This window comes from Lagenorhynchus albirostris, chromosome 4, assembly GCF_949774975.1.
Source record: "Lagenorhynchus albirostris chromosome 4, mLagAlb1.1, whole genome shotgun sequence".
In the NCBI taxonomy this organism is placed as follows: Eukaryota; Metazoa; Chordata; class Mammalia; order Artiodactyla; family Delphinidae; genus Lagenorhynchus; species Lagenorhynchus albirostris.
Window position 1 is genome coordinate 120,603,136 of NC_083098.1, and position 16,250 is coordinate 120,619,385.

At 42.5% G+C, this 16,250-nt stretch overlaps 1 protein-coding gene across 1 annotated transcript in view; it reads left to right on the forward strand.

Moving 5' to 3' along the window:
- The window catches only part of ALPK1 (alpha kinase 1), a 129,410-nt gene that overhangs the window by 96,399 nt on the left and 16,761 nt on the right, over positions 1–16,250 (forward strand). Inside the window, exons 5-6 of the mRNA XM_060148602.1 lie at positions 10,497–10,695; positions 14,425–14,484. Coding sequence (XP_060004585.1) covers positions 10,497–10,695; positions 14,425–14,484 — 259 coding nt within the window. The remainder of the gene's footprint in view (positions 1–10,496; positions 10,696–14,424; positions 14,485–16,250) is intronic.

Here is a 16,250-nt window from a genome sequence, read left to right on the forward strand (position 1 = left end):
AGGATGCTCCAGCAAAGTAGAGTGAGCAGCCAATGAGGTAGGAAGAAAAGCAGGAGAGTGTGAAATGCCAGAAGTCACATGAATAAAAAAAGAGGGGTTGATTGTCACAGCCAAATGGTTCTAGGAGTTTGAATAAGATGAGGATTAATAAATGGTCATTGGGTTTGGAGGTTGTTGGCAACCTAGAAAAGAATGGGTTCAGTGGAGTGCTGGGGATGAAAGCTATAGATTTAAGAAAGAGTGGGAGGTGAGGAAGCAAAGACTGAGTTTAGACAACTCTTGAGATTGGCTGTAAAGAGGGACAGAGAAATGGGACAGGTGCTGGAGGCAGAATGCTGTGGACTGAATATTTGTATCCTTACCTCCCAAATTCATAGGTTGAAATCCTAACCCTCAAGGTGATGGTTTTGGAGGGGGTGCTTTGGGAGATGATTAGGCCTTGAGGACAGAGCCCTCATGAATGGGATAAGTGCCCTTATAAAAGAGGTCCCAGAGAGACATGGAGAAAAGATGCCATCTGTGAACCAGGAAGCAGGCCCTCACCAGGCACGGAATCTGCTGGTTCCTTGATCTTGGACTTCCCAATCCCCAGAACTATGAGAAATAAATTTCTGTTGTTATATAAACCACTCAGTTTATGGCATTTTTGTTATGGCAGCCTGAAAGGACTAAGACAGAGATATATGGTTAAGGGAGGACTTTTTAAGATGGAAGATATTGTAATGTTTGTCTGCTGATGAGAATGATCCAGTAGAGATGAGGAAATTAATGATGCAGAAGTGAAAGAAAGTATTTACAGGCATAATGTCCTAGAGTAAAGAAGGCAGGATAGAATTGAGTATTTAAGTGGGGGGTTGGCCTTAAACATGCCAATAGGAAAGTAGGGAGGACACATGGGTTACAGTACAAGAGGGTTGGCAGATCTGGGTAAGAGAATAAGGAAGATGTCATCTCACTGACTGTTTCCTTGGTGAGATAAGAAGCCAGGTCATCAGCTGAGTGTGAGGAGGTTAAAGGGGCTGTGGCAGCTGGAGAGGAGAGCAGAAGTATAATAGTGGCTGGGTTGTTAGGCCATGCTAAGGGCCAGCCTCAGGTCATGGTCATAAATTTGAAGTGTTATGGTTGTGTGTTTTTCTCCAGCCACATTCACTTGCTTGGGTAGAAGCTCAGATTAGGCAGAGAATTGCATATAATTTGAAAATATTAAGTGACAAAAAATAATATTCATCTTCCCCTCCTGTGTTCAGAACCAACTGAAAGATAGATGCAAAAGAGCAACCTTTATTATTCTAAAACAGATTGGAGAATGTAGCTTTAGGTTTTCAGACAAGTGGGTTGGAAAATTCTTCACTTCAGACACATCTTGTTGCTGGCAGGCCCCTTCCCTTACTGTAGAACAGGAAGGAAGACTTGAAGAGAGGAAAGAGGAAGGTCTGAGCCAGGTATGCTACTCCCATCAGATAACTCACTCCACCCCCAGCAGGGAGGAGGAGTGAGGGGTGGGGTAAGAGGCTAAAGGTCAGGCTAGCTCCCGGGTTCTCAACTCTAGAATCATGGGAATCACCTGGGGATCATCAGTATCACCTGGGCATCGTTTAGAGAAACATGCCTGGGTACACTTCCAGAGATTCTGATTTAACAGGCTTGGGGTGCCATCTGGGCATCTGGATTTTTAAAAGCCTACCTAGGGGATTCTAATACGAGGCCAACATTTTTCCTTGACAATAAACATGGTCAGAATTGCCAGACAAATATGACAGAAGTTGAAAGCAGCAAAGGAGCGAAGAATGCTTATTAAAAAGTTGCTGTGTTGATGCACCATGGAATTTAAAGAGGCAAGTGAGGACATGAGGGATTGATGGCGTAGCACACACACACACAAAACCCCAGTAAGGTCAGCAGATAGTGTGGGTGTCCCCAAAGGGTTGCAGAATTACTGGAGTTGGGCTATCCAGGAAGGGAGCTGGGAGAATAAGAGGTAAAGATTAAAGAATCAAATGCTGGAATTGAGATTCTGATTGTGATGCCACCAAAGTAGCAAGTTCTAAAGTGACTGACCATGAGAGTGACTAAGCTTAAGTGTAGAACAAGATCCTTGGAGATAAGGAGGCCATGGCAAGAGAGACCAGTGCGCTGGGTGAGTCATCATTGTGGATGCTGAAACCACCATGGTGGCTGTAGCAACCTGGAGTCCAGAAGAAAGGTAAGACGCAGGTCCACAGTACCCGGGGCCGTGAGGCTCACCAGGATCCTGGGTGGGTGGCCTCTGTTTTGATACTGCTTTCTCGTTCTTTCAACAGACAGCCCAACTTCATTCACAGTAGATTTGAGAGAGGGAGGGTAAGAAAGCAGGGATAGATGATGCAAATTATTATCTTTAGGTATTGAGATTGAGAGAAAGGTTATAACTATTTCTGGAAAGTGATTGAATCTGCATGCCCCACTGGTAAAATGAAGGAAAGATTGGTGAAATGTTAACAGGCCCTGAACATAAACTGTAAGAAGGTTCAGGATTTTTCCTCTCTTCCTCCTCACGTTTCGGTGGGTGGACAAACGTGGTGCATGCTGTGCCTGGTCTTCCCTTGACCTTGAGTAGTCCAGTTTGATCAGTTGACTCTTACTCTGCCTTATTGTTGATATATAACTATGCAGCCCTCAGTCACTTTTCATTTGTTTATTCGGCTAATTCCTCACCTCAGGACACTTCCCCCCTCCCTTTCCCCTGCCTTTTTCCTATCTCCCAATTTGCTATGCAGCAATAATTTCCCCTTACACTGCGCCTGCCAATTGCAATGCCAGATGGCTTCTGTTCTGAGTCCCCTCACCCAGCCCCCCTTGAGAACAGCTGCCATTGTCATTGCTGTGAACACATCGTGGCTTTGAACCCATAGCTGGGACCCAAACTTGATGCTCAGCGTTGGGAGGGGCTAGCACTAATGCCAGGAGCCATGAAAACAGCACACACTTTTCCTGCTGCTGTTCAGTAAAAGCCCTTAGAAAAGGCTCTTTCGCATTTTTTCAATCATCTGCGTATTGAAATCTCATTGTGGAGTTTAATTCCTTTACCACCTGACTCAGCTTCCTCGCCATGAAGTTCCCTTTGTGCCATAAACTCAATTAGGACCCCATATTTCCCATCCTGAAAACAGATGTGAAAAAACTGTGGTGTGTGTGTGTGCACATTTGTGAGCCTGTCTCTTTAGAGCTCCAGCATACACACTCCCTTATCTGTATCCATATATTTTTATTTAAACAGGTTCATTCAGGAAGAAAAGCCACAATTCAGTGGCTATTGGGACAAGCTTCCTAAGTCAGCCTCTGAGGAAAGATAATAAAACAGAATTCCTTTTTTTTTTTTTTTATCTTGAGTTATCCTATGTTGGTTCCATCACTAAAATTCTGTTACTGTGACACCATCTTAAAAGATTATATTTTTGAGCCCTCTGTGATGGCAGGTCAGTCGTGGGTCTAAAAACCCAGACAAAAAGAATCCTGAATCAAATACCACATAGACCAATATGCATTTCAAAGGCACTGCCACGTAGTCAGTGGGTTAGGGTTTTTGTGTTTTCTTTCTTTTTGGGGGAGTGGGGGAGGGAAAGGGACTCTCTTTCATGTTAATCTAATTGTGCATAACCCAGGCACATTTTACCATGTAGGGAAACGTTCTCTTTAGCGTCCTTCCCTACCACACACTCGGGCCTCCTTTCATTCCTCCCTTTCTGAAGTCAGAGTGCTCCCCCGGTGTACATTTGGGGGAGATTCCCAGGATGGTGATGTATTCTGCTTTGCTGCTGAGGAATTTACTATCCCCCCACTTGGCAACAAATGAAAGTGAGTATTAATTTCTCAGAGTGCTGGTGGAAACGCGAGAGAGGGGCTGCAAGAATGATACCCACCTAAATCTGTATGTAGTGCACAGCAGGCCACCGTTTCAAAAGAGGGAGAGAAAAGACAATGACAAGAAAGAAAAGATTCCCCTGAGTTGACTTCTCTGCATTTTGCGTCGTTAGGTTTTGGAGAGAGATGCGAGAGGTTCGGGCCCTGAACAGAGTCAAATTATGCAGCTGCGGGGATGCCAGGTCCTCCAGAATAGGATGCTTCGTTTAGATTTTCCACAATGCTATTGAAGTGCTTATTTTCCTCCTGAAGAGACACAAACAGATGCAAACTTCTGTAAACACTTTAGAAATGAATTCAGTGAGTTTGGCCTCTCAGCAGTGCTCAATAGCTGACAGAAAAATGTCTAATTAGTGCAAGTGGAAATAATAGGGCCACTTGGATTCCTTCCATCCTCCTCCAACTCTACTTTTCCAAGGAACTCAAAGGGCCTTTGTCTGGCAGGTCACCCTCTCTCAGGCTTTGTGCTCCAAACTATTAAGAGTAGAAGGGGGAAAAATAGATGAGGGAATGTTCTCTGCTCAAATATATGGCGTGTTCACGCAGGATGCAGAATGGGGTGTTTGTGGCATCCTTTACAGGTGCTCGGGAGGGATTCCTCTATTGGCGACAGCCAAAAGCAACGCACACGTGCACGCTAAGAAGCCTCTCTTTCAAGAACCAGCTTTCCTTCGCCAGTTGCCATAGAGCCTGCTCATTTTCCTTTTTTTTTTTTCCTCAGCTTCCAGTAACATCAGTCCTTAGACTTAGTGAAGAGAAGAAATTAAATGAGAGGTTTCACCATTTTCTGAGATAAACCTTAGAGATGTTATATGCATGATCTGTTATTTCCTTTTTACTCTGTTGAAAATTCCACTGACATTTCTTTTAGGAGCCTGTCTTTGCTTGTTGTTATTTTATCATACAGGAGAATGGGAGCATGTGAACGGAATTCTTTTTTCCTATTTTTTTTCGTAGTGTTCCTCTTCATTTATTAAGCACCCACAATGTGCCAGGCTCTGTGCTGAACATTTGACCCACATTTCCTCTAATCCTAAAACAGCACTGAAAATAGGTACTATCCACATTTCACAGATGAGGAAATTGAGACTAGGAGAGGTTTAGTAACTGACCATGGCAAGCAAATGGAGGACCTTGGACACAGTCCAGATACCTGTGGTTTCATCTCAGACATTTTTTTTATCTCTAGAAGTTGTATTTGGATCATTTTTTATATCTCCCATGTCCCTAATCCCACCTAATTTTTACCCTACCTTCTTGAACTTATAAAATACAGTTAAAACTGTCATTCGGGGTTCAGTTTCTATTGATTTCTTTTTCTTTTTAGTGTAGGCTTCTTTCATGCCTGGTAATTTTTGACTGGATGCCAAACATTATAAATTTTACCTTATAATATGGCAGATAATTTGGGTGCCTATAAATATTCTTGAAACTTGTTCTGGAATTCAGTCAAGTTAGGAAATAGTTTGATCCATGCCATGCTTGCTTCTAAACTTTCAGAGTGGGCCAAGAGCCATCTTCCTCTGAGGTTAATTTTGTCTCACTACTGAAGCAATACCCTTCTGAATATTCTACCCCCTGCCCTGTGAATGACATGATTTCCTACTATGGCTGGTAGAAACACAAACTACATGAGGCTTGGGGGTTGTTTCCTCTGCTCCTTTCAGATGGTTCTTTCCCCGGCCTTGGGTGGTGTCTTTTCATACATGAGCTGATCAGTAGTGTTCTGCTGGAGACTCAGAGGGGACCCTCTGCAGACCTCTGGACTTCTTGCTTTGTGCAGCTCTCTCCTTCTGGTTCTCTGCTCTGTGAACCCTGGCCACCTTAGCCTCTACAGACTCCTAGAAGCTCCATCTCCTCAACTTGGGAAGACCACCTCACTAGACTTGTGGAGCGTCCTTTCAGCTCTGTGTAAGAAATTCCCAGTTGGAGTAATTCCCAGCTAATCACCAAATTATCATTTGGTCCTTTGGTACCAACTTTCACTAGAGAATTTCAAAATGCTGAAATTAAAGGCCATCTCCTGGAAGGTTTTCTTTTCTTTCTCTTATTTTTTTTTTTAATTTATTTTTTTTTTTGCGGTACTTGGGCTTCTCACTGTTGTGGCCTCTCCCGTTGCGGAGCACAGGCTCCGGATGCACAGGCTCAGCGGCCATGGCTCAGGGGCCCAGCCGCTCCGCGGCATGTGGGATCTTCCCAGACCGGGGCACAAACCCGTGTCCCCTGCATCGGCAGGCAGACTCTCAACCACCGCGCCACTAGGGAAGCCCTCTTTCTCTTATTTTTAAACACATAACAAGAACACTCTTTTCAATTGGGATTTGTTTTTATTTGTCCCTGTTTTTTTTTTTTCTTATAATTTTTTTTTATCATAATAAGAGATATGGGTTCCTTAGAACCACTGTTTGGACTCAGTGAGTGGTGAGTTCAGCCCTAGCTACAAAGACCCAGATTCCTGTGCCCAGATTAGGCCCTACTCAAAATCACCTTCATCAGACACAGGTGGAAAGCAGACGAAAAACTGACTCTTGAGAGACTTGGGTTCCTCAAGTATTAGCTGAGGATGTAAAGAAATTGAAACTCTGTGCACTGTTGGTGTATTGTAAAATGGTGTCAACTCTATGGAAAACAGTATGGTGGTTCCTCAAAAAATTAAAAATATAACTACCATTTAATCCAGCAATCCTATTTCTAGGTATATATCTCAAAGAATTGAAAGCATGGCCTCAAAGAGATATTTGCACACCCATGTTCATAGCAGCACTGTTCACAATAGCTAAGTGGTGGAAGCAACCCAAATGTCCATTGACAGATGAATGGGTATAGATTCATCCATACAAAAATTGGTATATACATACAATGGAATATTATTCATCATTTAAAAGGAAGGAAATTTTGTCACATGCTACAGCACAGGTGAACCTTAAGGACTTTATACTAAGTCAAGTAGGCCAGTTACAGAAAGACAAAAACTATGATTCCACTTATATGAGTTACCTAGAATAGTCAACTTCATAGAAACAGAAAGTAAAATTGTGGTTACCAGGGGCTAGGGAGAAGGGAGAAAGGGTTGTTGTATCAAGTTTCATACTTGCAAGATATAAAAGTCCTGAAGATCTAATTCACAATAATGTGACTATACCTAACACTACTGAACGCCATTCTTAAAAAAAGCTGAGATGGCAAATTTTACGTTCTGTGCTTTTTACCACAATAGAAAAGAAAAAAAAAGAGACGAGTTCCTTCCTGCCTCACCCTGACCCTTTTGGCTTTGTAACTTTGGAAAGTCAACTTCTCAGCCACGGTTTCCTTATCTTACTTAGATTTTTTAGTTACTATAGATTTAAATGAGTTCATTTGTGTGAACGTTTTTCATAAACTAGATGGTACTACGAAGATGGAAACCATTATTATCAGGGAGGAAAGGGCGGAGAATCAGCCCTAGAGAATTGACCGGCCTCTAAACATTGCATCCCTTGTAGGAACTCAGTTACCCCAAAACTGAAGTGAAGCACCTGTGAGAATAGAGAGCAGAACTAAACATGAAGCATGTACCTCAAAGAGAGGAGACTCACTCTGGCTTGCTGAGTACCCTCCACAGGGTACATAGTCATGAGCAGGGTGACAGGAATAGAGATGCTGTTTCAAAGAAAGGTTTAAGGGAGCCTGGCAGTGGCAGAAGCTGCAAGTTCTACAGATGGCAGCTGAGGTTGCAAACCAAAGGGCTATATTTATGTGTAGCTAGCATAGAAAGGACTCTTGATCAGAGACTGTCCTTATTAAACAGAGCTGGGCATACATAAAATCATCAATTTCCTATTCCATCTTTAAGTTTACATTTCATGAATGTCAAATGACTGACATGTTCTCATTTTAAAACTTGTGTTTTTCAGATTGATAGTTTATTTGACAAACCTCAATTGCAGTTTTGAGCATTTCAGTTTTAGTTAGGCTTTTTTGGTTGGGTAAAACAGAGGCTCACACAAGCAAACTCATAAAATGGAGTGTACATTGTTGTGAAGATACACATGGAGCAATAAAGGAAACCTGTAACTCTAAGAACAGCACTTGTGAAAAGGTGGCTTTGGAGTCATATTCTTGGATCTTCACTCTGGTGTCGTCTATAAATGTAGCTTAGCTACACTCTACTCTCTGCTTCTTCCCATCCTGCAACAACTGGAAAATTTTTTCTATCCTTCTTAGTTCAGATCAATAAGTTCATTTTTCAAGCCAGGCCACAGAGTCATGGGCCAAGTGTCAGGTGGGTACTCTTAGGTTAGCCTTGAGCTGGTGGTAAGATGGGGAGAGGGGATCAAAGTCAAGTAGCAAAATACATTGCTGCTTCAAAGGCAGTGGCTGTGGGCAGAGCAGTTTCCCTTAGAAAGGGTTACGGTGTGTCAGGCAGTGATTAATGTTGGGGTAACTAACACCTCTCTTCCCGTCCTGGAGCAAACTAAGATATAAAACAAAAGAGGAGTTAGGCAGACAAGAGATTAAATATTACCTTTAATTCTGACAAAGGCTAAATTGAAATATATAGCTTGGTATTAGAACAAGGGGGTCTGCTAGATGAACCCCAGAATTATGTTGACTTCCCCATTCAGTCACAGAAATTACTGGGCCAAACAGAACACCCCATATAGGGTGGCTTTCTGACATAGAAGAGCAGAGAAGAATCCCTGTTTCCTTTAGACAACTCATTCCCAAAAGAAAAAAGAGAGGAGCTAAGCCATGCATGCCCAGTTTCTTCTTCCCAATTTTTCTTATCAGTGTAGTCCACCTCTCCTGGGACAGAGTGGGTAAAGGAGTAGAGAGAGGCCAGGAGTGCTACAGTACTTGAGCTCCCTTCACGTGGAAGGAAACATCAAGGGAGAGAAGAGGTATTCCCCTAACAATTGGCATCACTATCACAGTTTCAGTAGTGATCAACTAAGAACAAAAGGATAAATACAAGAGCACATTATCACTTTTCAAACTTAAAAAACACAGCGATAGGTTAAAACGCTTAAGTTAAGAAAGCATCAGTTTGATAAGAGAAGGATTATTGTGCTGATTCTCGGTAGGCAAGGTATAAATGAAAAGAAATAGGATTCTAGGAGTAAGAATAGGAGGAGTGATTCAATTGGATGATTAAAATATTGGTTTTGACCTTTAAATAAATAGAACCTGCCTCTTAGGATTGTTGTGAGGATCGAATAAATTAATACATATAAAGCTCTTAGCACTGTGCCTGGCACCTGGTTTTGCCCAATAAGTGTTAGTACTTATGTGGTGAAGAAAGCAATGCTTGTATGATAAGATTGTGGTGGGAGAATGGGCAATGCTTACAATGCCTTTCTAGGCTTCATACGTGAGCTAACATGCCCAGAAAAAACTCTGCTTGATATAGTTTAGCAAATGGAGAAAGTACTAGTGGGTGGTAAACTCATTTATGCTAACAGCTGCATGACTTTCAATGTCTTTTGTATAATACCTTAAGAGGCCAAAAGATGATTTTTTCCATAAAAGTTTGCCTCATTTATCTCTACTTCTCACTCTTTATGTTATACTTTCATTTCATGTCTGTTTTTTTCTTATTTTATTCATTAACTAAACATAATCATATTAAACAAATATAAAATATTGCCTAGAAGTCTATATTTCTTCTTTTTTTTTGGCGGTACACGGGCCTCTCACTGCCATGGCCTCTCCCGTTGCGGAGCACAGGCTCCGGACACGCAGGCTCAGCGGCCATGGCTCACGGGCCCAGCCGCTCCGCAGCATGTGGGATCCTCCCAGATCGGGGCACGAACCCGTGTCCCCTGCATCGGCAGGCGGACTCTCAACCACTGCGCCACCAGCGCAGAAGCCCCTATATTTCTTCTTAATTAAAATAGAGGCAATAAATGAAGCAGAATATTATGAACTGACATGGAAACTTCTAGATGTTATGATGACCAAAAATATCAAGTAGCAAAAGAATATATCTAGTGTAATGCCATTTAGGAAGGGAGGGAGGGAGGAAGGAAGGAAGGAAGGGAGGGAGGGAGGGAGGAAAGAAATAAAGGAAAAGAAAGGGAGGGAGGGAGGGAGAAAGCAAGGAAAAGAGAAAAAAGAAAAGAAAAATAGAGGGAGAAAATGAGAAAGGAGAGAGAGAGAAGGCAAGGTAGGACAAAGAATCAATGTCTAAATAAACAGAAAAGGGTAGAGGAAGTTCTGGAAGGATCTCTGGGAAACCATTAACAGGAAGAATGAGAATGAAATTTGTGGAAGGGAAAAAATAAGGTAAGGTGTCAGAAAAAAACAAAGGGGCACTTTTAATTTTTACTTGCTGTTTGAATTTTTTCATAACAAGAAATATGCATTTATTACGTGTATAATATTAGAAATGTAATAGGGAAAATGGAATGAAAGAAATATTATTTTATCCCACAAATGAATTGGGCTTTTCATTATCGTTATTATTATCATTATTATTAGCTTTTTGTTCAGTAGCGTACTGTTTCCTCTCCTAGCTCTAGGTTTTGTTGTTGTTCTTGTTTTGATAATAATACCTAGAAGACTACTGGTCCCAAGACTGCCTTCTTTTCTGCCCGACTTTATTTCTTTTCATTCAGGCGTCCCTGAAAGCCTCCATCCTCGCCCGGGAGTGTGCCACCGCAGCTGCCATTGTGTTCCTGAGCGACCGGTTCCTGTACGGGCTCGACGTCTCGGGCGAACTCCTGCAGGTCGCCCAAGGGCTGCACAAGCTGCAGCCAGCAACGCCAATTGCCCCGCAGGTGGTTATTCGCCAAGCCCGAATCTCGATGCACTCAGGTAGGCTCCTTCCTGCTGGCCCTCCTCGTCCCGGAGTCGTCCCGTCTGGGGCTCACCTTCCTCGGGGCTCCTTGACTTCCGCGGGGACGGCGGGCACCGGGGCCCTCGGGCCTTCTTTTGTAGCCGCTGGCGCTCCCGCCAGCCCGCCGCCTTGCCCTTCCCCCTGCCTCTAGCCAGCACAAAGGCCCTGGCATAAAGGATTTCAGAGCCAAAAGCAATAGAGAAAATTGTGAAAGGGGGTGGAAAATACTAATTGGAGCTTTTGTCGTCTAACAAATCTGTCCTGCTGCTTTCAAACAGGGATATCTGAATTACTATACTTCTGACCAGCAGCCTTTAAAAATCAGATTAGAATTCTACTATTTTCTCTTAGCTCTCCAGTCTCCTTTCTGTAGGGCCACTTGACTATGCTAACAATAGACCTGACAAACCCACTGAAGTAATTTGAGATATTTTTCCATCACATGGAACACCAGTACAGTACCTGATTAGGCCTTAAAGTATCTTTTTTTTTTCCTTCTGTCACTTTGAATAAAATGAAAAATGAGGCTGACATTCTAACTTAGGCTGTAATGTAGGGGGGGACTGGAGGGGAGAGGGGCCTGCTATGTGTTACAGCAAAGTTCACTTGCATAGAATTCTTGAATTATTTAAATTACTGATAACCATGAGGTTTAGAAACTTGTAGCCTGCTGTTCTCTTTTCCAAGAGTGAAAGGATAAAGGATGAAAATAGAATGCAAGTTGCCTGTCCCAGAAACAGGACTGGCTCATTTTTTAAATTGGGTTTAGCTATTGCTATTGTTTTAATAACTCTGGCCTTGAAGAAGTTAAAATATCTTTTAACTACTTCATTTCCTTTGAAAAGGAACTGTACTAACTGTAATGAATGGGACAGTTGCTGAGTACAGAGAGGGATAGAGATAAAAGGACATGAGAGACATGGGCTTGTGGAGGTTAACTTTTCACAAACCCAAGTTCATTCACTCTCAAGTTCTTGCAGCTGTACATAAATTGTACCCATATCTTATTATTTACTTTTCTAAAGTAATTGCATCAACAGAGTTGAACTTACGAAAAAATTCTTACTTCAAATGTCCATGATTTGGGACATTTTATAATGTTTGGGGTTTATCATGTTGAGGGTATGAGAAAAACCTAACCACTAATACGCCTTCTGATGGCATCAGATGGAATAATGTGTGAGCAGAGCATTCTGTTAGGGGAACCGAAAGTTGAGGGCCGGGTGTGCGTGGGCAAACTAATGTTGGTTCTCATCAGATTGAACTTGGAACAGTTACTGAGGCATGTTTCATGATACACAGATTTACAGATTTGCTATAGTGTGACATGGAAATCAAGGTCAAGTGGTAAGTAGTCATGTTGATAGCTTTGCTTTACACAACCAAATAATCTTTTCACTTACTTGTTTGGTTGATTGTTCCTCTCATGCCTCTAACTAAGGTGGTATAGACTTTTTCTTCTGATGACAATTAAGCCTTGATACCATCATGAGCAGCACGCTCCTCTGCCCGCACATCACATGTCTAAGGTAAAAGTCCTAGATCTTATTCTGCAACAGTTGGGGTTGTCTTTTCCTCAAAGATACTGCCAGAAATGCCACAAGAAAACAGACACAGCCTCAGAGTTAAAGTGCTTATCTGTAAACTTCTGTCCCCAGATATCTCTTGAGGCTCTACCTACACTGGGTTTCTCAGCCAGAAAGGGGGACTTAAGGCAGGAGTGGTGTCCTGGAAAGAGAACAAGGTACAGTGAAAAGGGGTCTCAGTCCCCAGCATTTGGGAATCCTGGGATAGAGAAAGGAGAGGTGTGTACGATGTTATAAGGGGTAAGGGAAAGGGATAAAGATAATATGAAGGGACAGCACAGTCTGCCTATTTTCCCCTTTGACCCAGCCCATCCTGGTATCCACTCAAAACCCATTCCAAAGGTCCAAGCATTCAATGTCGTGGGATTTCAGAGGCAAGAGAGGATGCCCTGGGCCTGCCCAGCGCACTCCTGCCTGAAATTAGGAGACAAAACCTTTCAAGCCACAGTTAAAAACAAAGAGTCAAACTTCCAGTTCCATCAGCGTGGAGGATTGAGCAAGTGTGGAATCTTCTCCCACTTAAATATTAAATATCGAAATATTTAATTCACGGTACATAAATATCGTGAATTAAATATTTTTCTAAGTGCCTGAAACATAGAAGACATTCAAAATCAGAATAATGGACTATTGCTCCTGACACTATAGCCAAAGAGATTTACACTTGGATATAGTCCTAGGGGAAGGGATTGCCACTTTAATTCCTGTGCAGGGACAAGAGACAGGGCCTTGGGCCTACGTGGAGTGAAATATTTGGATAAAGCTGGAATCCTTAAAGGTTTGCACAGCTATGAAATGGGACTGAACTGCTCTACCAGCCCACCCAGGGAGGTGATGAGGAAGCTTATTCTCTGCCCAAGCTCTGAGGTGGAGGCCAAAAAAAATCTCTGTAAAGAAATAAAAACCCCAAGTCTGTGCCAAATGTCTGTGTGGAGTCTGAATTTACCCACAAGAGAGGGAATCACCCACCAAGTAATTAAGAAGAAATTAATTCAGGACTGAAATTTCTGGGACCTAGCAGGTCAAGTACAAAATTATGCTGTAGAGAAGCATCCACACTCAAGAGGCATCTCTTAATGTCCCGACCAGAAAGGTACACAGTGTCACTTCTGCCACATCGATTGGTCACCACAGGTCACAGGGCCAGTTCAGGCTCAAGGAGAAGGAAAATAGATTCCACTTCTTGATGGAGGAATGGCAAGGTCACGTTGCAGAAGAGCATGTGGAATAGAAGATATTGTTGTGACCTCCTTTGGATCACAATCTACCACAGTCAGGTATATGTCTGTATCTGCACTTTGAAATAGGGTGGTCAGGGAAGGCCTTATGAGACAGTGAAGTGACATTTGAGCAAAGACCTGAAGGAGAAGGGAGCAAGCCTTGGAGATACCTGGAATAAATGCATTCCAGACTAAAATAAGTACAAAAGCCCTGACATGGGAACAAGCCTGGCAGATTCAAGGAGCAGTCAGGAGGCCACTGTAACCAAAGTAGAAGGAGTGAGGATGAGGGAAAGAATGCTAAGAGAAGAGGTCAAAGAAGTCCCAGGGGCCAGGTCATATGGGGCTTAGAGGCACCTGGGAGCAGAAATGGATAAAAGGATGAATGATTGAGTTTCCTCCTTACAGAAAAACAGCCATCCATAGTGTAGGCCCCTCCTACGTGGTGTTAATGAAATAAATGAAAAGTTTACAAAGAACCTCTCTACCCACCCCCTAAAAAAATTCCTTCCTGATAATTCTGTAAATAGACCTATTCACGGGCAACTCTCCTCCACTTCTGGAGGCATAGTTTTCACAAAAAGGAGACACAGCCTTTGACAAAGGTTTGCCTTTACTTCTCAAGCCTTACTCTATATGAATGGATTATTCATTCATATGAATGAATATGTGTGTGTATATGTATGTACATGTATATGAATTTAATTGCAATTTCAGATACTGTACAACTTTCCACCTTACCAGTTCCTGAAAACTTCTTTTTCACTTTTGTGTATGATGTAGTTACTGATTTTAAATTTTAAAATAGAATGTTTCCCCGTTATAATGTGTTAACCTTAGAGCATGAACAGCAGTATTTAAAGCACATGTTCAGAACTAATTATGTGTTGCTTCTTTTCAGGGAAACTTTTAAAAGCAGAGTATATCCTGAGCAGTCTGATAAGCAACAGTGGAGCAACAGGTAAGGTGCTCTCATATCTTCACAATGACCTTCACCCTCCATCCCTACCAGAGTTCCAGTTTAAAAGCAACTTAGTGGGGACTTCCCTGGTGGTCCAGTGGTTATGACTCCACGCTCCCAATGCAGTGGGCCAGGGTTCGATCCCTGGTCAGGGAACTAAGATCCCACATACTGCAACTGAGCCTGCATGCCGCAACTAGAGAAACCCGCACATCGCAACTAGAGAAGCCCGTGTGCCGCCATGAAGACCCAGCACAGCCTAAATAAGTAAATAAATATAAATAAATAAATGAAACGTAATGACCTGGTAGTTACTATACACTAGACGTTCCCAGAACTACCTAGGACTGGCTCTGCTACTGATAAATGAAATGGTCAAGCAGGTTACTTCTCTATGTTTCCATTTTCTCTATTTAAAAACAAAAACAAAACAAAAAACAACCCAACCAAGTCTTCTAATATCACCCTGCTTTATTGTAGAGTGTGTTATCTAATCAACATTCACTGTGAAGGTAGGTAACTCCCTGGACCTCAGAAAGGGCTCAGCTACAGCTTTGAAAAGAATTGTGAATGGAAATTGAGCCTATAAATTCAGGAGAATACACTTACAGTTTTATGTATTTAAAGGGTCTGGAAAATAAATTTTATTTTGCTACAGAGGAGCTATAATAAAAACTTACTTTGAAATAGATTTCTTTTGATATTTAATCATACATGAGAGGAAACAAGTCCTAATAGTTGGGTAACAATTTAAGCCTCAAATACCTTGTCTGAATTTCTGGGCACTTAAGTCAACAAGTTTCCTATTACATTGAACACAATTCCTTGTCGACTTTTAAGCTCAATATGGTTGGATATAAGGTCTTGAGCTCCTTGAAACTTGTAGACATTTCCAGTGGGGAGGCAGTTTGAAATAACAGATATTGACCACATACCCCCATTTGTGACCACCATCACTAACCTACAATATGCATACTTCCCATCTTCTACACCACACACACACATGCACGCACACACGCACACACACAGATTAAAAGCTAGGGAGAAAGTAAGAAGGGTGATGTGACACAGAATAATAAGAGCATGTAATAATGAGTCTGACTTTATTTTTGATGTTTGGCAACTGGCAGCTGCTGTCAGGCCCCAGCTTCTTCCCTCTTTGCCCCACATCTGAACAGGCTGATTTTTTTAAAGCTCATTTATCAGTAAACCCTGGCCTAGCTGTGGGAACCTTTACCCCAGACCCACACCCTAATCGCAATAAAAACAAAAGCCACTCACCACTCCCTTCACTTAAGTCAAACGGACCAGCTTCGTTGCCTTCCCTGCTCTCCTCAGAAAGGCTCATTATGTGAGCCCTGAATCTTTTCATATACTCTTAGTGCCGTGTAGAGCCATCAGTTTCAACATTCAAACCAATTTTGGGTGGATGGGATGGATCCCGCCCTCCATGAGGCAACCACAAGACAGTGGGGTTGACACTGTAGTTAATTAACCTGCGGAAGCCTCGGAGGCAATAGCATTGAGGATAAGCCCTGAATTAGGAGCTAGAGGGGGCGGAATCCCTCCCTCTAGGTAGAGGGAATGGCAAGTGCAGATACCATGAAGCAGGAGATGGCTGCTATTATAAGGAACACAATGAAGCTGCATGGCAGAGCCCAGTTGGTAACGGGGAGAGGTGGAGACCAGGCAGGATTCAGTTCCTGTGAAGCCTCGTAGGTTGCAGCAAGAAGTATGGACCTTATTCTAAATACAAAGAAGAGATT